Here is a 23,126-nt window from a genome sequence, read left to right as displayed (position 1 = left end):
GAGTGAGTGAGTGAGTGTGTGTGTGTGTTAAGTGTCACTCCCACGGGCTTTGTCTGAGCCCGTGTGGTAAGTGTTTATGGAAGACACACCGTTTTTTTAACATCTTTTTGTTCCAACATTCACCACCTCATTTTCTTGTGTTCCCTCCCATCCTCCTCCTCCCACATATCATTTGTACACATTTAAGCACTTCCTTCTTAAAACGAATATTCCTCTATTCCTGTTTCCCATTTATCTTTCACTACATCATACTTTTTTCAGCTTTGCTTGGTTCCTTCTCGTTTGATTTGCTCACCTTCAGCACCTCTTCATTCTTCACAGTCCACTCTTAATTTCCCTTCTATCTGATAATGAACTGACAATCTACTGTCCTCTCCCAGAGTATCTTTACGTCCAGAACTCTTCCAATCCTCTTTTTGGGCACCACTCAGACATTAAAAACAAATAAAGTCCATTTAACTACTCTTCCATCTTAACACCCTACTGTGGAAATGTGGTCTCGCTGCATTGCCTTCAACATCAGCAGTGCAGTGGTCAACAGGGACAACTTCACCCACACGGTGCAGAGATACAAGAGGCAATAAATGGTTTTTCATATATGTAGTGGGTAGGTGTTTTGATTTGGCTATCCATTTTTAAGGGGAAGGGGGGGGGGTTGGTCAATGAAAGTGGCTTTTGACTATTTGGATGAGGAAATGGTAAAGAAAATATTAGTTACACTGATGAGACCAAGATTGGAGTATGCTGTGACACTATGGACACCCAGTACTAAAAAGAATACAAAGAAATTAGAAAGAATAACAAAGACGGCACCAACACACTCCAAATTGACATATGAACAAAGATTGTTCAAACTGGAACTACCAACCCTGGAACAAAGAAGAGAAAGAGATTTACTGACTATTTACAGAATTATGAAAGGAATGGAAATCCTAGATAGAGATGATTTATTAAAGTGGAACAACAGGAAAACAAGAGGACATGAAAAGAAACTCAAAAAAGATAGTTATAAAAGAGATCTGAAAAAGAATAGCTTCCCACACAGAGTGGTGGATATCTGGAATAAATTGGATGAGGCAACAGTATGTGCAAATACTATTCAAGAATTTAAGAAACGATGCTGAAAGATACAAAGATGGGTCACTAAGAGCATAGCTCCCTTCCCGCATAATACAACTACGTAAATATACACACATCATACAGAGAGTCAATGCAGACACTCACCCAAGATCCGTCCCACATCCATCCAAAAACTGGTTCATTGTCCCTCCCATCTTTGCATCCCTGTCACCTGCCATACTGCCTGGGTCACTGGTAATGCAGCAAGACAGTACTTCCACGACAGAGCATGACTCCCAGAGCTGGTTTACCCCCACTTCATCATATGGCAGCCCCCCAGCTCTACGACTCCATTTATTCATAATGACCTTGTTCCTAAGGACAGAAGTGCTTGTCATAGGTGCTCAAATTTCTTAAGATTTCCTTGAATACTGAGAATGAGAGGAGCAAAGATTATAAAAAAAAAATTAAACTATTTGGGGTGGCCAATAAAGGAACCAAGTGAATCAGTAATACTGTACAAAGAAATTCATGAGTTATGCTATTTGAATGGAGGAAAGTAAATGCAAGCACATGGAAATTCAAAAGTGGGAGGGTAGGGAGGGGACTTGGGGTTAAAACTGGGTGGAAATACTGTCCAATTACAACTCATCTGTCAGGAAACTTTCAGTACCAGAGTATGTATCCAAATTGACCCTTTGTACTTTTCCAAACATTTTTTCATGCAACACAATGTAAGACGAAGAAGATTTTTTTTTTTTACCTGGGGTGTTGAATTGTGCAGTTCTTCAGTGGCAGCTTGTTTGAGACACTGGTCTCTTAGATATTTGGCTGCATACATCTTCCCCTTCTTGTGCAACACTTGTGCTACTGCCACATTGCTAAGAAGCCCAGCAGTATCATTTCCTCCACCTGCTCCATCAGGATCTTTGTCATCCATGATACTGCCTTCCCTACCTTTGTCACCTCCTGAAGAATATTTCATCTAACCACCATCCATGACAAAGGAACTGTAACAAAAAGAAATGTGGTCAAGTTAAAGACTTCATACTAAAGTTGATTATAAATCCATTAACACAAATTGTAACAAAGACATACTGATGAATTAAAGATAGAGAGAGGGAAAGGGAAGGAGAAGAGTGGGGGAAAGAAAATAGAGGGAGAGGAGGGAAGGAGGACGGTAAAGACAAGGAGAGGGATGGAAAAGGAGAGGGGGCAAAGGGATGGAGAGGGAGAGGGAGAGGCGGGAAATGGAAGGAAAGGGAGAGGCGGGAAAGGGAAGGAGAGGGAGAGGCGGGAAAGGGAAGGAGAGGGAGAGGCGGGAAAGGGAAGGAGAGGGAGAGGCGGGAAAGGGAAGGAGAGGGAGAGGCGGGAAAGGGAAGGAGAGGGAGAGGCGGGAAAGGGAAGGAGAGGGAGAGGCGGGAAAGGGAAGGAGAGGGAGAGGAGGGTAAGGGAAGGAGAGGGAGAGGAGGGTAAGGGAAGGAGAGGGAGAGGAGGGTAAGGGAAGGAGAGGGAGAGGAGGGTAAGGGAAGGAGAGGGAGAGGAGGGTAAGGGAAGGTGAGGGAGAGGAGGGTAAGGGAAGGAGAGGGAGAGGCGGGAAAGGGAAGGAGAGGGAGAGGCGGGAAAGGGAAGGAGAGGGAGAGGCGGGAAAGGGAAGGAGATGGAGAGGCGGGAAAGGGAAGGAGATGGAGAGGCGGGAAAGGGAAGGAGATGGAGAGGCGGGAAAGGGAAGGAGATGGAGAGGCGGGAAAGGGAAGGAGATGGAGAGGCGGGAAAGGGAAGGAGATGGAGAGGCGGGAAAGGGAAGGAGATGGAGAGGCGGGAAAGGGAAGGAGAGGGAGAGGCGGGAAAGGGAAGGAGAGGGAGAGGCGGGAAAGGGAAGGAGATGGAGAGGCGGGAAAGGAAAGGAGATGGAGAGGCGGGAAAGGAAAGGAGATGGAGAGGCGGGAAAGGGAAGGAGAGGGAGAGGCGGGAAAGGGAAGGAGATGGAGAGGCGGGAAAGGGAAGGAGAGGGAGAGGCGGGAAAGGGAAGGAGAGGGAGAGGCGGGAAAGGGAAGGAGAGGGAGAGGCGGGAAAGGGAAGGAGAGGGAGAGGCGGGAAAGAGAAGGAGAAGGAGAGGGAGAGGCGGGAAAGGGAAGGAGAGGGAGAGGCGGGAAAGGGAAGGAGAGGGAGAGGCGGGAAAGGGAAGGAGAAGGAGAGGAAGAGGCGGGAAAGGTAAGGAGAGGGAGAGGCGGGAAAGGTAAGGAGAGGGAGAGGCGGGAAAGGTAAGGAGAGGGAGAGGCGGGAAAGGTAAGGAGAGGGAGAGGCGGGAAAGGGAAGGAGAGGGAGAGGCGGGAAAGGGAAGGAGAGGGAGAGGCGGGAAAGGGAAGGAGAGGGAGAGGCAAGGAGAAGGAGAGGGAGACGGGAAAGGGAAGGAAGGAGAGGGAGAGGCAGGTAAGAAGAGGAGAGGCGGGAAAGGGAAGGAGAAGGAGAGGAAGAGGCGGGAAAGGTAAGGAGAGGGAGAGGCGGGAAAGGTAAGGAGAGGGAGAGGCGGGAAAGGTAAGGAGAGGGAGAGGCGGGAAAGGTAAGGAGAGGGAGAGGCGGGAAAGGGAAGGAGAGGGAGAGGCGGGAAAGGGAAGGAGAGGGAGAGGCGGGAAAGGGAAGGAGAGGGAGAGGCGGGAAAGGAGAGGGAGAGGCGGGAAAGGAGAGGGAGAGGCGGGAAAGGAAAGGAGAGGCGGGAAAGGGAAGGAGAGGGAGAGGGAGGGATGGAATGAAGAGGGAGAAACGGGTAAGAGGGGAAGAGGGACAAAAGGGAAGGAAATGGAGAGGGGTGAAAGGGAAGGTGAGGGAGAAGGGAGAAAGGGAAGCAGAGGGGGAAGTAGAGGGACAAGGAGGAAAGGGAAGGGGGGGAAGGGAAGGAGAGGGGGGGAAGGGAAGGAGAGGGGGGAAAAAGGAAGGAGAGGGGGGAAAAGGGAAGGAGAGGGGGGAAAAAGGAAGGAGAGGGGGAAAAGGGAAGGAGAGGGGGGAAAAGGGAAGGAGAGAGGGGAGAAAGGGAAGGAGAGAGGGGAGAAAGGGAAGGAGAGAGGGGAGAAAGGGAAGGAGAGGGGGGAAAAGGGAGGGAAGGAGAGGAAGGAGAGAGGGAAAAGGGAAGAGGGGAAGGAGTGAGAGGGAATGAAAGGGAAAGGAGAGGGGGAAGGAAAGGGGAAAGGGAAGGAGAGGGAGAAGGGAAAGGAGGGGAAGGGAGGGAGAAGGGGAGGAGGGAGGGAGAAGGGAAAGGGAAGGAGGGAGGGGGGGAAGGAGAGGGAAGGGGGAGAAGGGAAGGGAGGACGAGGGGGAAGGGGAGGGGGGAAGGGAGGGAGAAGGAGAGGGAGAAGGGGAAAGGGGAGAAGGGGAAAGGGAAGGAGAGGGAGAAGGGGAAAGGGAGAGGTCAAGGGAAGAGAGGGGAGAGGGGGGAGGGAGGGAAGAGAAAAGGAGGGAGGGTCGAAAGGGGAGGCCTTTCCGCGAGGTTCTTTGAGGGTTTCCTGGGGGGTAGGGCTTTTGCGTCTACCTTTCCGGATTTCCGCTTTTCTTTTATGCTGTCTCTTGCCTTCTGTTACCTGTCCTTCTCGTTCTCTTGACCGTCCTTCGCTTTCTCTTCGTGTACCTTTCCTTCGCTTCTCTTCTTGACCTGCCTTCTCTTCTCTTCTTACCTTTCCTTCTCTTTCTCGTCTTTACCTTTCCTTCGCTTTCTCTTCTTTACCTTCCTTCTTCTGCTTTTACCTTTCCTTCGTCTTTCTCTTCGTTTACCTTTCCTCTTCTCTTCTCTTCCTTTCTTCTCTTTCTTCTTCTCCTGTCTCGTCCTTTCTCTTCTTTCTCTTTCTCTCTGACCTTTCCTTCTCTTTGTCTCTTCGTACCTTCCTCTTCTTTCTCTGCTTTACCTTTCCTTCTCTTTTTTACCTATCCTTCTTCTCTTCTTTCCTTCTCTTTTCTCTTCTTTACCTTTTTCTCTTCTGCTCTTCTTACCTTTCCTTCTCTTTCTCTTCTCTTTCCTTCTCTTTCTCATTTCCTTCTGTTACCTTTCCTTCCTTCTCTTTTCCTCTTCCCTTATCTTTCGTCTTTTCCTCTTCCCTTATCTTCTCTTGCCTCTTCCCTTAGCGGGCTCTTTTCCCCCCCTTATCTTTCTCTTTTCCTCTTCCCTTATCTTTCTCTGTTCCTCTTCCCCTTATCTTTCTCTTTTCCTCTTCCCTTTCCGTCGCTTTTCCTCTTCCCTTATCGTCTCTTTTCCTCCCTTATCTTTCTCGTTTCCTCTTCCCTTATCTTTCCTTTGTCCTCTTCCCTTATCTTTCTCTTTTCCCTTCCCTTATCTTTCTCTTTTTCCCTTCCCTTATCTTTCTCTTTTCCCTTCCCTTATCTTTCTCTTTTTCCCTTCCCTTATCTTCTCTTTTTCCCTGTCCCTTATGCTTTCTCTTTCCTCTTATCCTCTTTCCCTTATCTTTCTCTTTTTCCCTTCCCTTATCTTTCTCTTTTTCCCCTGCCCTATCTTCTCTTTTTCCCTTTCCCTTATCTTCTCTTTTCCCTTCCCTTATCTTTCTCTTTCCCTTCCCTCATCTTTCTCTGCTCCCTTCCCTGATCTTTCTCGTTTTCCCTTCCCTTATCTTCTCTTTTTCCCCTGCCCTTCTCTTTCTCTTTTCCCTTCCCTTATCTTTCTCTTTTTCCCTTCCCTTATCTTCTCTTTTTCCCTTTCCCTATCTTTCTCTTTTTCCCTTCCCTTATCTTTCTCTTTTTTCCCTTCCCTTATCTTTCTCTTTTTCCCTTCCCTTATCTTTCTCGTCCCGTCCCTTATCTTTCTCTTCCCTCCCTATCTTTCTCGTCCCTTCCTTAGTCCTCTCTTTTTCTTCCCTTATCTTTCTCGTTTGGTCCCTTCCCTTAGCTTTCTCTTTTTCCCTTTCCGTTATCTTTCGCTTTTTCACTTCCCTTATCTTTCTTTTTCCCTCACACACCCACTAACTAACTGCCCCCAAAGTCCACAGCATGAACCCCAGGACCCCCGCCACACCACCCCTCCCAAGTCCCGCCAGTCCCCCTACCCCTCTCCCCCCCCCAGCTTGCCCCCCCCCCCACCCACGACGCACCACGACAACCTCCCCTTCCTCTGTAAACCCACCCCGACACACGGTGCCTAGCACAGGTCCTTACCAAACCACAAAGACACAACAGACACAATTTTCACATTGAATGAGAACTCACAAGAACCAATGGTCTCAACTGTCCGGAAATAGATTCACATATGGAAGTAGTAGAAACAACTTTGCCAACCGTGTAGTTACATGAATGGAATAAACTTCCTGCAAAGGTAGTGCAATGTAGTTCAGTTCGAAGCTTTAAGAATCATTTAGATAAATACCTAAGTAAGATGCTGTATTAAATTAAATATAAATTATTAATAATTTATGTTATAATATTTGTTTTTGTTTTGTTATAATTTGTCTGTCTGATTATTCATATATATTATTAGTTATATGTCAATTTATAATCATTTACTATTTACCTTTTTGTTTGTTATTCAACTATACCTATGCATTTATTTGTATTTTATTTGTTATTTTTACATTATTATAGTTTTAATTTATTATTAATATGATTTTTTTTTTTTTTTTTTTTTTTTTTTTTTATATCCGACCTAGATATGGATCAAAAGGTCTCCTGTCGGCATGCTCCGCCTTTGTAATCCTTTGTAATCCTTTGGTAGAGGGGGAAAGGAAAGGTGAGGGGGAAAGGAAAGGTGAGGGGGAAAGGAAAGGTGAGGGGAAAGGAAAGGTGAGGGAGAGGGGGAAAGGAAAGGTGAGGGAGAGGGGGAAAGGAAAGGTGAGGGAGAGGGGGAAAGGAAAGGTGAGGGAGAGGGGGAAAGGAAAGGTGAGGGAGAGGGGGAAAGGAAAGGTGAGGGAGAGGGGGAAAGGAAAGGTGAGGGAGAGGGGGAAAGGAAAGGGGAGGGAGAGGGGGGTAAGGAAAGGTGAGGGAGAGGGGGAAAGGAAAGGTGAGGAGAGGGGGAAAGGAAAGGTGAGGGAGAGGGGGAAAGGAATGGTGAGGGAGAGGGGGAAAGGAAAGGTGAGGGAGAGGGGAAAGGAAAAGGGAGAGGGAAATGAAAGTTGAGGGAGAGGGGGAAAGGAAAGGTGAGGGAGAGGGGAAAAGGAAAGGTGAGGGAGAGGAAAACAAAAAAAAGGTGAAAGGAAAGTTGAGGGAGAGGAAAGGACAGGTGAGGAGAGGAGAAAGGTGAGGGAGAGGGGAAGAGGAAAGGTGAGGGAGAGGGGAAGAGGAAAGGTGAGGGAGAGGGGAAGAGGAAAGGTGAGGGAGAGGGGAAGAGGAAAGGTGAGGGAGAGGGGAAGAGGAAAGGTGAGGGAGAGGGGGAAAGGGAAGGGAGAGGGGGAAAAGGGAAGGAGAGGGAGAGGGGAAAAGGGAAGGAGAGGGAGAGGGAGGGGGGGAAAGGGAAGGAGAGGGAGAGGGGAAAAGGGAAGGAGAGGGAGAGGGGAAAGGGAAGGAGAGGGAGAGGGGAAAGGGAAGGTGAGGGAGAGGGGAAAGGGAAGGTGAGGGAGAGGGGAAAGGGAAGGTGAGGGAGAGGGGAAAGGGAAGGTGAGGGAGAGGGGAAAGGGAAGGTGAGGGAGAGGGGAAAGGGAAGGTGATTTTCTCTTGCACCATTGTTCCGTTTTTTTAGCGTTCTCTTTTGCCTTTCCCTTATCGGTGCTCAGTTCACGGCCTGATCTTTCTCTGTTTCCCTTTCCTTATCTTTGCTCTGTTCCCCCTTGCGCTTATCTTTCTCTTTTCCCTTTCCTTATCTTTCTCTGTTTCCCTTTCCTTATCTTTCTCTTTTCCCTTTCCTTATCCTTTCTCGTTTTCCTTATCTTTCTCTTTTCCCTTTCTTATCTTTCTCTGTTTTCCCTTTCCTTCTCTTTCTCTTTTTCCCTTGCTCTTCGCTTTCCTCTTCTTCCCTTTCCTTCTCTTTTTTCCTTTCCTTCTCGTTTTTTCCTTTCCTTCTCGTTGTTTCCCTTTCCTTCTCTTTCTCTTTTTTCCCTTTCCTTCTCTTTCCTCTTTTTCCCCTTTCCTGCTCCTTTCTCTTTTTTCCCTTTCCGACTCCTTTTTTTCCCTTTCTCTTTCTCTTTTTTCCTTGTCCTCTCTTTCTCTTTTTTCCCTTTCCTTCTACTTTCTCTTTTTTCCCTTTCCTTCTCTTTCTTCTTTTTTCCCTTTCCTTCTCCTTTCACTTTTTTCCCTTTCCTTCTCTTTCTCTTTTTTCCCTTTCCTTCTCTTTCTCTTTTTTCCCATTCGCTTCGCTTTCGTCTCCTGTCTCTTCTCTTTAGCTTTCCTTGCTCTTTCTCTTTTTTTCCTTTCGCTTCCAGATCTCTTGTCTCTTTTTTTCCTTTCCTGCCTCTATTTGTTTTTTTTTTTCTCTGTTGTTCCTTTCCTTCGCTCTTTCTCTTTTTTTCCTTTCCTTACTCATTTCCTCCTTTTTTTTCCTTTTCCTTCTCTTCTCTTTTTTTGCCTTTCCTTCTCTTTCTCTTTTTTCCTTTCGCTTCGCTTTCTCGTTTTTTTCCTTTCCTTCTCTTTCTCTTTTTGTCCTTTCCATTCTCTTTCTCTTTTTTTCCTTTCCGTCTCTTCTCGCTTTTTTTCCTTTCCTTATCTTTCCTCTTTTTTTCACTTTCCGTCTCTTTCTCTTTTTCCTTTCCTGTCTCTTTCTCTTTTTCCTTGTCCTTCTCTTTTTCTCTCTTTTCTTTTCGTTTCTCTTTCTCTTTTTCCTTTCCGTCTCTTTCTCTTCTTTCCTTTCCTTCTCTTTCTCTTTTATCCTTCCTTCTCTTTCTCTTTTCTCCTTTCTCCTTTCCTTCATCTTTTTTCCTTCTCCCATTTTCTTCTTTTTTCCTTTCCCTTTACCTTTCCCTTTCTTCTTTTGTCCCTTTCCTTCTCTTTTTCCCCTTTCCTTCTCTTTCTCTTTTTTCATTCCTCCTCTTCCCCTCTATGCCCTCTCCTCTTCCCCTTATATCCCCTATCCTTATCTCTTTCCCCTTTTTCCCTTCTCTTCTCTTTCACCTTTTTATCCCATTCCCTTCCTCTTCATCTTCATCCCTTCCCTTCCTCAGTTTCCGCTTTTCCCTATCCCTCCCGTTATCTTCCCTTTGCCGTCCCATTTCCTCTTTTTCCTTTCCTTTCCCTTTCCCTTTTTCCTTCCCTTTCCCTTTTTCCTTTCCTTCCCTTTCCCTTGCCCTTTTTCCTGTCCCTTTCCCTTTTTCTTTCCCTTTTCCCTTTCCCTTTCCTTCCCTTTCCCATTCCTTCCCTTTCCCTTTTCCCTTTCCCTTTTTCCCTTTCCCTTTTTTCCCTTTCGTTCCCTTTCCCTTCCGTCCCTTTCCCTTTTTTCCTCCTATTTCCGTCCCTTGCCCTGTTTCGCCTTTCCTTCCCTTTCCGTCCCTTGTTCCGCTTTCCCCATTGCCCTCCTTGCCCATTTCCCCTTTGTCCATAACCCTTTCCCCATTCCCATTTCCCTTTCCTTCCCTTTTCCCATTTCCCTTTCCTTCCCTTTTCCCATTTCCCTTTCCTTCCCTTTTCCCATTTCCCTTTCCTTCCCTTTTCCCATTTCCCTTTCCTTCCCTTTTCCCATTTCCCTTTCCTTCCCTTTCCCCCTTTCCCTTTCCTTCCCTTTCCCATTCCCAGTTCCCATTTACCCTTTCACTTCCCTTTCCCATTTCCCCTTCCTTCCCTTTTCCCATTTCCCTTTCCTTCCCTTACCCATTTCCCTTTCCTTCCCTTCTCCATTCCCTTTCCTTTCCTTTCCCATTTCCTTCCTTCCCATTTTCCTTTCCTTTCCTTTCCCTTTGCATTTCCTCCTCTGCTTCCCATTTCCCTTTTTCCTTTCCTTCCCTTTCCCTTTTCCTTGCTTTCCCTTTTTCGCTTCCTTCCTTTCCATTTTGTCCTTTCCTTCCCTTTCCCTTTTTCCATTTCCTTCCCTTCCCTTGTCCCTTTTTCCTTTTCCTTCCCTTTCCCTTTCTCTTTTTCCCTGTTCCCTTTTTCCCTTTCCCCATTTCCTTCCCTTTCCCTTCACCTTTTCCCCGTTTCCCTTTCCCTTTCCCATTTCGCCAGTTTCCCTTAAGCTTCCCTTGTCCCATTGTTCCCTTTCCTTCCCTTTCCCCAATTTTACCCTTTCCTTCCCTTTCCCAATTTGTTTCCTTTTTCCCTTTTCCCTTTCCCTCCCCTTTCCCTTTTTCCCCTTTCTCATTCTATTTCCCTTTCCCTTTTCTTCTTTACCCTTTCCTTTCCCTTTTTCTTCTTTCCCTTTCCTTTCCCATTTTTCTTTCTTTCCCCTTTTATCCCTTTCCCTTGCCTTCTCTTCATCTTTCTTTTTTCCCCTTTCCCTTTCACCCTTTCCTTCCTCTTTCTTTTTTCCCTTCTCCTTTCTCTTTTTCCCATTCCTTCTCTTTCTCTTTTTTCCCGTTCTATCTCTTTTTCCCTTTCCTTCTCATTTTTCCCTTTCCTTCCTGTCTTCTTTTTCCCTTTCCTTCTCATGTTTCCTTCTCTCCTTTTCCCTTTCTACCTTTCATTCTCTTTTTCCCCTTTCCTTCTCTCCTCTTTTGTTCCCTTTTCTCTCCTTCGGACTCTCTTTTTCCCTTTCCTTCTTATCTTTTCCCGTTCTTCTTTCTTCTCTCTTTCCCTTTCCGTCTTCTCTTTTTCCCTTTACTTCGCTTTTTCCCTTCCTTTCCTTCTCTTTTTCCCTTTGCCTTCTTCTCTTTTTCCCCTTTCTGCTTTCTTCTCTGTTTTCCCTTTCCTTCTTCTTATTTCCCCTTTCCTTCTCTTTTTCCCTTTCCTTCTCCTTTTTCCCTTTCCTTGCTCTTGTTTCCCTTGCCGTCTCTTTTTCCCTTTCCTTCTCTTTTTTTCCCTTTCTTCTCTTTTTTCCCCTTTCCTTCTCTTTTTCCCTTTTTCCTCTCCTTCGTCTTTTTCACCTTTCCGTTCTCCTTCTCTTTTTCCTCTTTCCCTCTCCTTCTCTTTTTCCCTTTCTTCTCCTCCCTCTCTTTCTCTTTTTCCCTTTCCTTTTCCTCCTTCTTCTTTTTCCCTTTCCTTCTCCCTTCCTTCTTTTTCCCTTTCCTTCTCCTTCTCTTTTCCCTTTCTTCTTCTCCCTCAGCTTCTTCTCTTCTCTTTGTTTCCCTTTCCTTCTCCTTCTCTTTCCTTCTCCTTCTCCTTTTCTCTTTCCTCTGCCTCCTTTTTCCTTTCCTTTGTCCTTCTCTTTCGTCCTCTCCCTTCTCTTTTTCCCTTCCGTACTTGCCTTCTTTTCCTCTTTCCCTTCCTGTCTCCTTCTCCTTCTTCTTTCTCGTTTCCCTATCCTTCTGCCTTCTCTTTCTGCTTTTTCCCTATCCTTCCTCCTTATCTTTCTTCTTTCTCATTTTTCCCGTATTCTTCTCCTTCTCTTTCTCTTTTTCCCTATCCTCTCCTTCTCTTTCTCTCTTTTGGCCCTATCCTGTCTCCTTCTCTTTCTCTTTTTCCCTATCCTTCTCCTTTCTCTCTCTCTTTTTCCCCTATCCTATCGTCCTTTCTCTTTCTCTTTTGTCCCTATCACTTTCTCCTTCTCTTCCTCTCTTGTTCCCTATCCTTGCTTCTTCTCTTTCTCTTTTTCCTATCCTACTCTGTTCTCTATTTCTCCTATCCTATCCTACTCTCTTTCTCTTTTCCTATCCTCCTCTTTCGCTTTTTCCCTATCCCTATCCCCTTCTTCTCTTTTTCCCCTATCCTACTCTTTCTCTTTTTCCCTATCCTTCGTCGTCTTTTCTCCCTATCCTTCTTCTATCTTCTCTTTTTTCCCTATCCTTCTTCTTCTTTTTCCCTATCCTATCCTCTTCGTCTTTTTCCCTATTCATTCTTCTCTTTTTCCCCTATCCTTCTCTTCTCTTTTTCCCGTATCCTTCTCTTTCTCTTTTTTCCCTTTCCTTCTCTTTATTCCCTATCCTTCTCTTTTTCCCTATCCTTCTCTTTTTCCTATCCTTCTCTTTTTCCCTATCCTTCTTCTCTTTCTCTTTTTTCACTTTCCTTCTCCTTCCCCCTTCTCTTTTTTCCCTTTCCTTCTCTTCCCCTTTTACTTCCCTTCATCTGCTTTCCCGTTTCCCTTCTCTTTCTATTTTTCCTTCGCTTTCTATTTTTTCTCTTTCTATTTTTTCTGCTTTCTATTTTTTCTCTTTCTATTTTTTCTCTTTCTATTATTTCTATTTTCCTAGTTTTTCTCTTTCTATTTCTCTTTTCTATTTTTCTCTCTTTCTATTTTTCTCTTTCTATTTTCTTCTACTTTCGATTCTTTCTCTTTACTATTTTTTCTCTTTTCTATTTTTTCTCTTTCTATTTTTTCTCGTTCTATTTTGTTCTCTTTCTATTTAATACTCTTTCTATATTTTTCTCTTTCTATTTTTTTCTCTTTCTATTTTTTCATCTTTCCTAATTTTTTCTCTTCTATTTTTTTCTTATTTTTTCTCTTTCTATTTTTTTCTCTTTTTCTATTTTTGTCTTTCTAAGTTTCTACTTTCTATTTGTTCTCTTTCCTATTTTTTCGCTTTCTATTTCTTGCCCTTCTATTTCTTCCCTTCTATTTCTATTTCGTTCCCTTCTATTTTCATATTTTTTCCCTTCTCTTTCCTAGTTTCTCCTTCCTCTTTCTATTTTTTCACCTTCTCTTTCTATTTTTCTCCCTTCTCTGTTCTATTTTTATTTTTTCCCTTCTCTTCGTATGTTTTCCCTTCTCTTTTTTATTTACTCCCTTATTCTCTTTTTATTTACTCCCTTTCTTCTTTTTATTTTACTCCTTTCTCTTTTTTATTTACTCCTTTCTCTTTTTATTTACTCCCTGTCTCTGTTCTATTTTTTCCCGTTATTTATTACCCCTTCTCTTTTTTATTTACTCCTTTCTCTTGTTATGTACTCCGTCTCTTGTTCTATTTTTTCCTTTCTCCTTTTCTCTATGTCCCTGTTCCTTTCCTTTCTATTTTTTTCCTTTCTCCTTTCATATGTATTTTTTCCTTTCTCTTTCTATTTTTTTCCCTGTTCTCTTGTCTATTTTTTCCTTTCTCTTTCTATTTTGTGCCTTTGCCCCACTCTTTCTATGTTTTTTCCTTTCTCTTTCTATTTTTGCCTGTTCTCGCTTTCTATTTTTTCCTTTTCTCATTTTTTTCACTTTCTCTTTCATATTTTTTTCCTTTCTATTTTTTTCCTTTCTCTTCTATTTTTTCCCCTTTCTCTTTCTATTTTCTGCCTTTCCTCTGTTCTACTTTTTTGCCTGTTCTTTTTCTACTTTTTGCCTTTCTCTTTCTACTCGTTTTTCCTTTCGCTTTCTACTTTTCAGTTCTCTAGTCTACTTGTTTCCTTTCTCTTTCTACTTTTTCCTTCCTGTTTCTACTTTTTCCTACTTGTTTCCTTTCTCTTTCTACTTTTTTTCCTTTGCTCTTTCTACTGTTGTTCCGTTCTCTTTCTACTGTTTCCTTTCTCTATCTCCAGCTTTTCTTCCTTTCTCTTTCTACCTTTTTTCCATTTCTCTTCTACTTTGTTTCCTTTTCGTCTTTCTACTATTTTGTCCTTTCCTTGCTACTTTTTTCCTTTCTCTTTCGACTTTTTTCCTTTCTCGTTGTCTACTTTTTTTCCTTTCTCTTTTCTACTTTTTTCCCCTGCTCTTTCTACTTTTGTTCCCTTCCTCGTGCTATTTTTTCCCGTCTCGGTTCTTATTTTCTGGCCCTTGTCTCTTTCTATTTTTCCCTTCCCTTCTCTTTCTATTTTTTTCCCTTCTCGCTTTCTATTTTTGTCCACTTCTCTTCGGTTATTTTTGTCCCTTCTCTTTCTATTTTTTCCCTCTCTTTCCTATTTTTCCTTCTCTTTCTATTTTTTCCATTCTCTGTTCAAAGTTTTTCCCTTCTCTCGTGCTATTTTTCCCTTCTCTTTTCAAATTTTTCCCTTCTCTTTCAACAATTTTTCCCTCCTGCGTCTTTTCTAGTTTTGTCCATTCCTCTTTCTATTTTTTGCCCCCTCTCTTTCTATTGTTTCTCTTTCTCTTTTTTCCCTCACTTTCGATCTTTGTCCCCCGGTGGTTGCCAGGTCACGTTCTCGTGGTTCCGCTTCAATGTGCTACTTGGTTCCCTTCACGGAGCTCTTGTTTGCCCTGCACTTTGCTCTTTTGTTTCCCGTTCACTTGCGTCTATGTTTTCCCTCACTGCTATTTTTTCAACTTCACAGGTTTTGTCTATTTTGTTCCCTGATCTGGTCGATGTTGGGTTCCTATTGTGCTCGTTGCGATCTTGTTTACCTTCGCTTTCTGGTGGTGGTCCAGGCGCGTGTGGAGTGGGGGGCCAGGCTAGGGTAGTGGGGGTTCCATGAGAGGTAGTTGGGTTCACCTTCTCTTTCTAGGAGAGGTATTTTTCCCTTCTCTTTTCGATGTGTGGGGACCGGAGAGGTTCTAGAGGGGGGACAGGAGAGGGGGTGAGGGTTGTGGGTGCCAGAGAGGAGAGATAGGGGGCAGGCGAGTGCCTCCCCCCCCAGTGGGGGACTAGGAGAGGGAAGTTGGGGGACCATTGGAAGAAGAGGGAATACTGGAATGCCCAGTAAAGATAGGGAGACCTCAGCAATTGAAACATCGATTTGCTGCCAGACCCCACCAGCTAGAGAATAACCACAAGAAAATTTTTATTTACTTCCTGTGAACTTTATTACTTCCCGTGAAGTTTATATCTTCAAATAGTGACAAGTGATTGTGTTGTGATTCTTGTAATTGTTTATGTATAATGTTATACAGATACAGGTATAAGATAAAGTGTAGTGTTCTAGTGATTTAGAATCAAAACCGTAGTCTGTTACTGTACTCCAAAGGTAGGATTAATATCATAAGGTAAGTAGAGTAAGCTTCGTGTATTTAGTATATTTTGTAACCGCTTTTGTTTCTTTTGTTGATTTATATTTTTTCTTTGCCATTTGTATTGCCAAAGGAGGAGCAAAATGGCTTGTGAAGGTTGCGTGAACCTGGAGGACCATCTCAGGATGTGTCCAAAAACACATTCTTGAAAAGAGTAACCATTCCAAAATGTTGGATAACACAAGGCATACATTAAAAGAAATGCTGAAAGGAGGAAATCTAATAATTGCGGGTGATTTTAACTCTAAAGATATAAGAGTATGTTGAGAGATGGGGAAAAATACTACTTGACATGACCATTGAATACACAATGACTCAATGGGTAACAGAAAATACCAGATATAGGAATAACAAAGAACCATCAAGACTAGATTTAATATTTACATTAGAGCCTGAAATTGTGGATAAAACTGAATACAAGACACCAACTGGTAAGAGTGATCACATACTACTTGAGCTTGAACCAAAAGAGGAAATATATGAGGAGAAAAGAGGAAATATATGAGGAGAAATGAGAAACAAGGAAAAGGAAGATTGTTACATAACAAAACAGATTTTGGTTAACTTACAAAGTCCTTTCAAAAAGAGAGTTGGGAAAAATTCTTTAATGAAGAAGCACAGGTGGAAGACAAATGGACAATTTTAAAAGAAATCTATAATGAAGGAGGACTGGAGGAGTGCCTGTATAGTTCCTCTTTACAAGGGAAAAGGGGACAAGTGTGAATGTAGTAGCTTCAGAGGGATTAGCTTGTTAAGTGTAGTTGGGAAGGCTTATGGGAGGATCTTGATTGAGAGGATTAGGAGAGGAACATGAGTAATTGGTGAGGAACAGTGTGGATTTAGGACAGGCAGAGGTTGTGTAGATCAGATCTTTGTGGTAAGACATATGTGAGAAAGCTATAGGAAAGGGGAAGGATGTTTTTTGGGCTTTTATGGATCTGGAAAAGGCTTATGATAGGGTAGACAGAAAGGCAATGTGGGAGGTTATGAAGATATACGGGATAGGAGGAAAGCTTCTGGGAGCTGTGAGAGTTTTTATGAGAGTAGTAGAGCTTGTGTCAGGATTGGAAATGGAGAGAGGGAGTGGTTCGAGGTAAAGGTGGGACTTTGTCAAGGATGCGTTATGTCGCCCTGGATGTTCAACTTATACATGGATGAGGTGGTGCGAGAGGTAAATGCAAGGGTAGTGGGCAAGGGATCGGAGATGGTTAAAGAAAATGGAGAAAAGTGGAAGGTGACCAGCTGTTGTTTGCGGACAACACTGCACTTGTGGCAGGATCGGAGGAGGGATTGAGGAAGTTGGTGGCAGAGTTTGGGAGAGTGATAGAAGAAAGCTAAAGATAAATGTGAGTAAAAATAAGGTGATGAGATGTATAAGGGGTGAAAGTGACAGTAGACTGGAAGTGAACATTAAGGGAGAGCGACTGGAGGAAGTGGATAGTTTTAGATACTTGGGTGCAAATGTGGCAGGAAAAGGTGGAGTGAAGGTGGAGGTAGAATGTAGATTGAGAGAAGTGAGTAAATGCCTTGGTGGATTAAAGAGTGTAATGAGGAATAGACATTTGGGAATGGATGCTAAGAGGAGAATGTATGAAGGAGTGATTGTGCCAACAGCACTGTATGGGGCAGAAACATGGAACATAAGAGAAGAAGAGAGGAGTTTGAATGCATTTGAGATGAGGTGTCTGAGAAGTATGATGGGGGTTACTAGGCTAGATAGAGTGAGAAATGAGGAGGTGAGGAGAACAGGGGTGGAAAAGGAATTGGGAGATAGGGTGGATGAAAGAGTATTAGGATGGTTTGGACACATGGAAAGAATGAGTGAAGAAAGACTAGTAAAAGAGGTATGGAAGGCAGATGTGGAGGGAGTGAACATGAGGGGACGTCCTAGGATGAGGTGGATGGATGGGGTGAAGGGGGCTTTGGGGAAGAGGGGAATGTCTGTTGAGGAAGGACGGGAGAGGACAGAAGACGGGTGAATGGAGAATGGAGAATGGTTGTATATGGATGATGTTGTGATTGCATTAGGTGGAATGGGCAGGGGGGGTGGGGGGTGAGGTAGTATGTGTGAGCAAAATTGACGCAGCCCGAAGGGATTTCTCCCCGTCCTCTCCTTTTATGCAATGGGGGGACGGAGAGGGGGGGGGTCGCCGATTTAATGAAGCGGCCTTGCTTTGGATGTGATGTGTCTTGCGACACTGCTTCTGACCCAGGGCAGTGGACAAGGTGCAGGGATGACCCGTCATCCAGGAGGTGCTCAGATAGGAGGGAGGGTGGAGGGGTGTGGAGTGTACTCGGGGATGGAATGGGTGGAAATGATTTTATGCCTTTCCCTTTTTGGCTACCTCCCTTGTAAGAGGGAAAAGCCTTGGTATATGTATGTATAATGAAGGAGTTGATACATAGTACTAAAACAAAAACAGGAAAAGTTGTACATTAAGTGCTGGTATAACAAAAAGTGTAGCGAGGCAAAAGATAGAAGAGACAAAGCTTGGAAATGATAGAAAACAGATTAAAACCTGGAAAGTGGCAAATATATACCAAACTAAGAAATGAATATGTAAAAATATACAGGGAAGAAAAAAAAACTATGAAAAAGACATAATTGACAAATGTAAAAATCAATCTAAATTATTCTATAGATATGTGAATAAACAGGAAATAGTTAAACTATATCAAGAGAACAGAATACACAGAGGACATAGAAATGGCTGAAACTATGAACAAACATTTCAAATCTGTGTTCACTAAAGAAAATATACACAACTGGGATGAAGTAAGGTGAGAAATCCCCCCCCAATGAGAGAAATAACTGACACAGAAAGAAATAAAGGACCAAATAATGAACCTTGATGTCAGAAAATCAAATGGCCCAGACGGAATTCTAAACTGGATACTAAAAGAATGTATTGATTAACTAATATACAAAATACATAAGATAATTAATAGATTGCTCACTCAAAGAAGGAAGGGTAACAGAAGATTGGAAAAAAGCCAACATCATCCCAATATATAAAGAAAACAAGACCCAACAAACTATAGACCAGTCTCCCTTACAAGTACAATAGCCAAAATTTGTGATAAAGTTATCAAAAGTAGATGGACTAACCATCTGGAGAATACTATACTAAATCAACGACAATTCAGATCTAGACAGGGAAGGTCATGTGTCACAAATTTGATCTGTTTCTACATACATACATATACCAAGGCTTCTTCCCCCTTACAAGGGAGATAGCCAAAAAGGAAAAGGCACAAAATCATTCCCACCCATTCCATCCCTGAATACACTCCACACCCCTCCATCCTCCCTCTTATAGCACCTCCTGGATGACGGGTCATCCTTGCACCTTGTCCACTGCCCTGGGTCAGAAGCAGTGTCGCAAGACACAGCACATCCACAGCAAGGCCGCTTCATTAAATCAGCGACCCCCCCTCTCCATCCCCCCATGCATACAAGGAGAAGACGGGGAGAAATCCCTTCGGGCTGCGTCAAATTTTGCTCACACATACAACCACTCCTAGTTTAACGGTGACAATTCGGACCAGGATCGCCGTTGTTAACTGAACTGGTTGTTAAGCGAAAGCGTATACATATAACATGTACTGTATGTACAATGTCCAGCAATACATTTATCTTTATTTTCTTGTATTTTCCCTCTTTTATACAGTACATTAAAGCTTTATTTACTGTTTTGATAGTACAGAAAGCCCTCAAATAACGCGGTGGTTAGGTTCCTGAAATTACCATGTATGACCAAATCTGCGTATGCTGACATTCCATATTACCATATTTTACGGCTTACAAGACGCACTTTTTTCCCTAATACCCTGAAAAATGCTAATGCGTCTTCCAAGACGAATGTTGTATTGTAAGGCAACACCCAGGCTCATGTAAGCTTGGACACTTGACCGATAGCGACCTGGATTTGTATGTTGAGTCATTACACTATGATGTTAGCTTAAGTACTATTTAATTCAACCTTTTATATTATGTAAACTCAGTACTTAGCTGTTACAAGTATTTCCAATACCATAATCCTTCCTGGAGCCTACTCGGCGTGTGGAGAAAAGGGGCCGTTCCCTCGTCTCATAGCAACACACACACACACACACACACACACACACGAACGCACGCAAATGCCAGGTGCCTTTATCAGTTACCACCAGGCTATCACACGTGTCATAAGATTTTTTGTCCTGGAAATTATCACCCATGGCTAGTTCATCAAAACGGTTTAATTATACTATCGCATACAAGCTACAAGTTGTACATATGCCAAAGAACACTGTAAAAGAGCAGCAGAAAGACACTTTGGACCACCGCCTACCGAAAAAATTATTCGGCAGTGGAGTTTTATATATCTACATCCATATTTTTGAAATTTTCATCTCATTTTTATGAAAAAACCACCCTTGGACAATGAAAAATGTATAGTACATTTACTAATCACCAACCAGTATCATCACCATACAAACAAAATCGGACAACTGATTTTGTAATGTAAACAATATGTCCAATACGTGTCGTCCTTGCTTCTTATGTTTTTGTGTTCAGTGGTCAGGTATATGGTGAATGTGTTCTTGTATGAGAATGACTTTTTTTTTTCTTAGAAATTTCTTTCAAATATTAGGGTGCGTCTTCCAAGATGCAGCGTCTTGCAAGCCGTAAAATATGGTAAATGCCGGGGTATTTTTTTTAGTTTCGACCATAGGTGCAATATAGCAATAGAAAAATTAATTATTAATTTTGTAAATTAAAATGTATCAACATAATATGCAATTTTGTGGGTGGAAATGAAAAAAAAAAAAAAACTTGCTACAAGCAAATATGCTAATGAGCGAAGTTGGTAGCATAGGATCGGGACGTCATCTTGTCGTCTGTCAATTGACAGCCTCGGTACTTCCGACAGTACCTTGCCAGGTACATTTTCTTGAAGGAATGTTATGGAGTGGAGATACATGCATTCCTTCAAGCTGCAAGAACTTTGTATACCCCGCAAGCTGAGAGAGTGGTTGAAAAGCCCACCAACGTCTCTCATGACGACAACAACGATGACGAGCCGGATGACATTTAATTTGCAGGTAATGATTTATTAAACACAGGTTAGGTTAGGTTAGTTTAGTTTAGGTTAGACGAATTTATCCTTTCATTTCTTCGACGTCGGCATCTATCATAAACATGGCGTACCATTCGTCCGACACGACTTCGTTACTTATGAAATCTGTTTTAGCACCTTTTTTGTTTTTTATTTCCATTCACAAAATTACATGTTACATTGATACATTATAATTTACAAGATTAATAATTCATTTTCTATTGCTATATTGCGCCCATGGTCGAAACTGAAAATTTACCAATACCGGTATATACTGTACCCCAGGTAGTTTTTGCAGCTTGCAGGATGGTAATGTAGACCTAAGCTTCAGAACACTTTACCTCACAGCTAATATCCATCGTACAAGTTAATTTATAACATCATAAAATTTGCCTCGGCCAACTTATCGCACACGACGTTGTAACTTCGGGAGATTTACGTTAAACGAATATTGGTCTGTCATAAAGCCCGTTGTTACTCCGCGTTGTCGTTAACCGAGTAGGTCGTTAAACGAGGAGTGGTTGTACTACCTCACCCCCCCATCCCCCCTTCCATTTCACCTCATGCATCACATCATCCATATACAACCATTCTCGATTCACCCCTGTGCTGTTGGCACAATCACTCCTTCATATAACCTCCTCTTAGCATCCATTCCCAAATGTCTATTCCTCATTACACTCTTTAATCCACCAAGGCATTTACTCACTTCTCTCAATCTACATTCTACCTCCACCTTTTCCTGCCACATTTGCACCCAAGTATCTAAAACTATCCACTTCCTCCAGTCACTCTCCCTTAATGCTCACTTCCAGTCTACTGTCACTTTCACCCCTTATACATCTCATCACCTTACTTTTACCCACACTTATCTTTAGCTTTCTTCTATCACACACTCTCCCAAACTCTGTCACCAACTTCCTCAATCTGTTTCTATTCAAGGTTAATAAATATAATGCAAGAAAGGGACAGATGGGCAGACTGTGCTTTCCTGGACTTACAGGGTCTAACAGATAAATCCGTACTTCTTATCACATGTTTTAAGATTAATATCTCGGGTTATAATAAACAGAGTTATGAAATTTTCAGTATATTTAGAAAAGGCAATAAGAACAATGATTTCATTCAATGTAACCACCTTCAGCTGTTATGACGCTTTCAACGCGTTTACGAAACTTGGATACAGCATTGATGATCTCAGACTTTGATAATGAACCCACAGCCTTCTTGATGTCTGTCTTCAGGGTTGTTATACTTCTGTGTGGCTTGTCACATGCCTTGGCCTCAATTCGCGCCCAAAAATAATAATCTAAAGGGTTTAGATCTGGCGAATTTGAGGGCCACAACTCTTTGTTCCAGAACTGCACATTTGACCCTTCGAGAAGGTTGGTGGTCCTCTTCGCTGTGTGGGCTGGAGCCGAGTCTTGTTGGAAGACAAACTGGTTGCCACTAGCCTTATCTTTCATCCAGGGTATTATTTTCTCTTCTAGAACTTTGCAATAGACAACGGCATTGACTTTCTCCTTGTTGAAGAAGTGAGTGAAGACGTCCCCCTCAGTTGACACCACACAGAGCACCATGACACTTGCTGGTTTCTTCGTCGTTGTCTTGTGTTGAACCTCTGAGGATGAGGAGGCTATCCAGCGATCATTCCGCTTATTGAAAGTCGCATCAACCGTGAAAATCTTCTCGTCGGAAAAAAACTTGATGACTGAGCCCGACTTCATCCAGTTCAACAGCTTTTGGCACCTGGTCAAGCGGATTTCTTTCATTTTTTGTGTCAAAAGATGTCTTTTTCCTTGTGAGAATGAGGTTATTCCCAATTTCTTTAATGCTCTGTGAATTGTCATTGTGCTGACACCTCTCTTCTTTGCCAATGTCGATAATGGTAAGGCTGGATTTCCATTGACACTTCTCTTGAGACCAGCTAAAAAGCGAGGTGTTAGAATTCTGCCCCTTCTGGGCTTGTGAGCAGCTCGTTGGTCTTCGCCGGTCTCATCAAAACGTTTACAAACATCGTAAACAGTTTGTCTGGAGTATTTTAGCATCCTTATTATGGCGCTAGGAGTGTGACCCGCGCGACGAAGTTCGCATATGGCTGAACGTTTGGCTTGTTCCATTGCTTAATGTTTATTGCACCGGTGCTAGTATACAACTGGCTAAATTATTAGACAAATGGAAGTATCTGGAAACAATCAGAATTGCCATATGTTACTTTTTAAATGCTTAAAACCTCTTCAAAGTTTGTACGGATTTATCTGTTAGACCCTGTACAAAAGGCATTTGATAAAGTACAACACAAAAAAATTAATAAAACTTGAAACAACAGGAGGTATACAAGGAAAATTATTGAAATGGAAGGAAGATTTCTTTTATGGAAGAAAAATGAGAGTGGTGCTCAGAGATAAAAATTCTACTTGGGAATAAATGATAAGTGGAGTCCCACAGGGTTCAGTACTGGCCCTGATAATGTTTGCTATACATGTAAATGACATGGATGAAGGTGTAGAATGTAACATGAACTTCTTTGCAGATGATGCAAAACTACTAAAGAAAGCAACTATGGAAAAGATTGTGAATCACTACAGAGATTTGAACAAGGTCTGGGGATGGAGTCAGAAGTGGGGCGTGGAATTCAACATTAAGAAATGTAGTATAATGGAATTTGGGAAAAGTAAGAAAAGAATATCAGGACAATATAAAATCAGAGAAAAGGAACTAAAACTTTGTTCCGAAAAGGACCTAGGAGTAATCATTACCAAAGACATGTCTCCGGGCAAGCAGATAAACAAAACAGTCGGAGAAACCTACAACTTGTCAAGATCAATAAAGGTGGCTTTTAATTACCTGGATGAAGAAATGGTAAAGAAAATATTAGTCACACTGATAAGACTAAGATTGGAGTATGCAGCAACACTATGGACACCCAGTACAAAAAAGAATGCAAGGAAAATAGGAAGAATCCAAAGAGCAGTGACAAAGATGGCTCCAACACTTTCAAAACTGACATATGAGCAAATATTGTCTAAATTGATCCAAAATGGCTTGACAATGAAACTGAAAAATGTATTGCTAAAAAGAGACAGGCTTATAAGAAATACGAG

At 42.7% G+C, this 23,126-nt stretch overlaps 1 protein-coding gene across 1 annotated transcript in view; it reads right to left on the bottom strand.

The window, feature by feature from the left end:
• Positions 1-23,126, bottom strand: part of Ubr3 (Ubr3 ubiquitin ligase) — a 296,891-nt gene that overhangs the window by 215,473 nt on the left and 58,292 nt on the right. Inside the window, exon 3 of the mRNA XM_076187774.1 lies at positions 1,823-2,069. Within this exon, the coding sequence (XP_076043889.1) occupies positions 1,823-2,044 (222 nt within the window). The 5' untranslated portion in view covers positions 2,045-2,069. The remainder of the gene's footprint in view (positions 1-1,822; positions 2,070-23,126) is intronic.

This window comes from Oratosquilla oratoria, chromosome 7, assembly GCF_046742065.1.
Source record: "Oratosquilla oratoria isolate Oo_2021 chromosome 7, ASM4674206v1, whole genome shotgun sequence".
NCBI lineage: Eukaryota > Metazoa > Arthropoda > Malacostraca > Stomatopoda > Squillidae > Oratosquilla > Oratosquilla oratoria.
The sequence above is the reverse complement of the archived record's forward strand: the minus strand, read 5'-3'. Positions and strand labels throughout refer to the sequence as shown.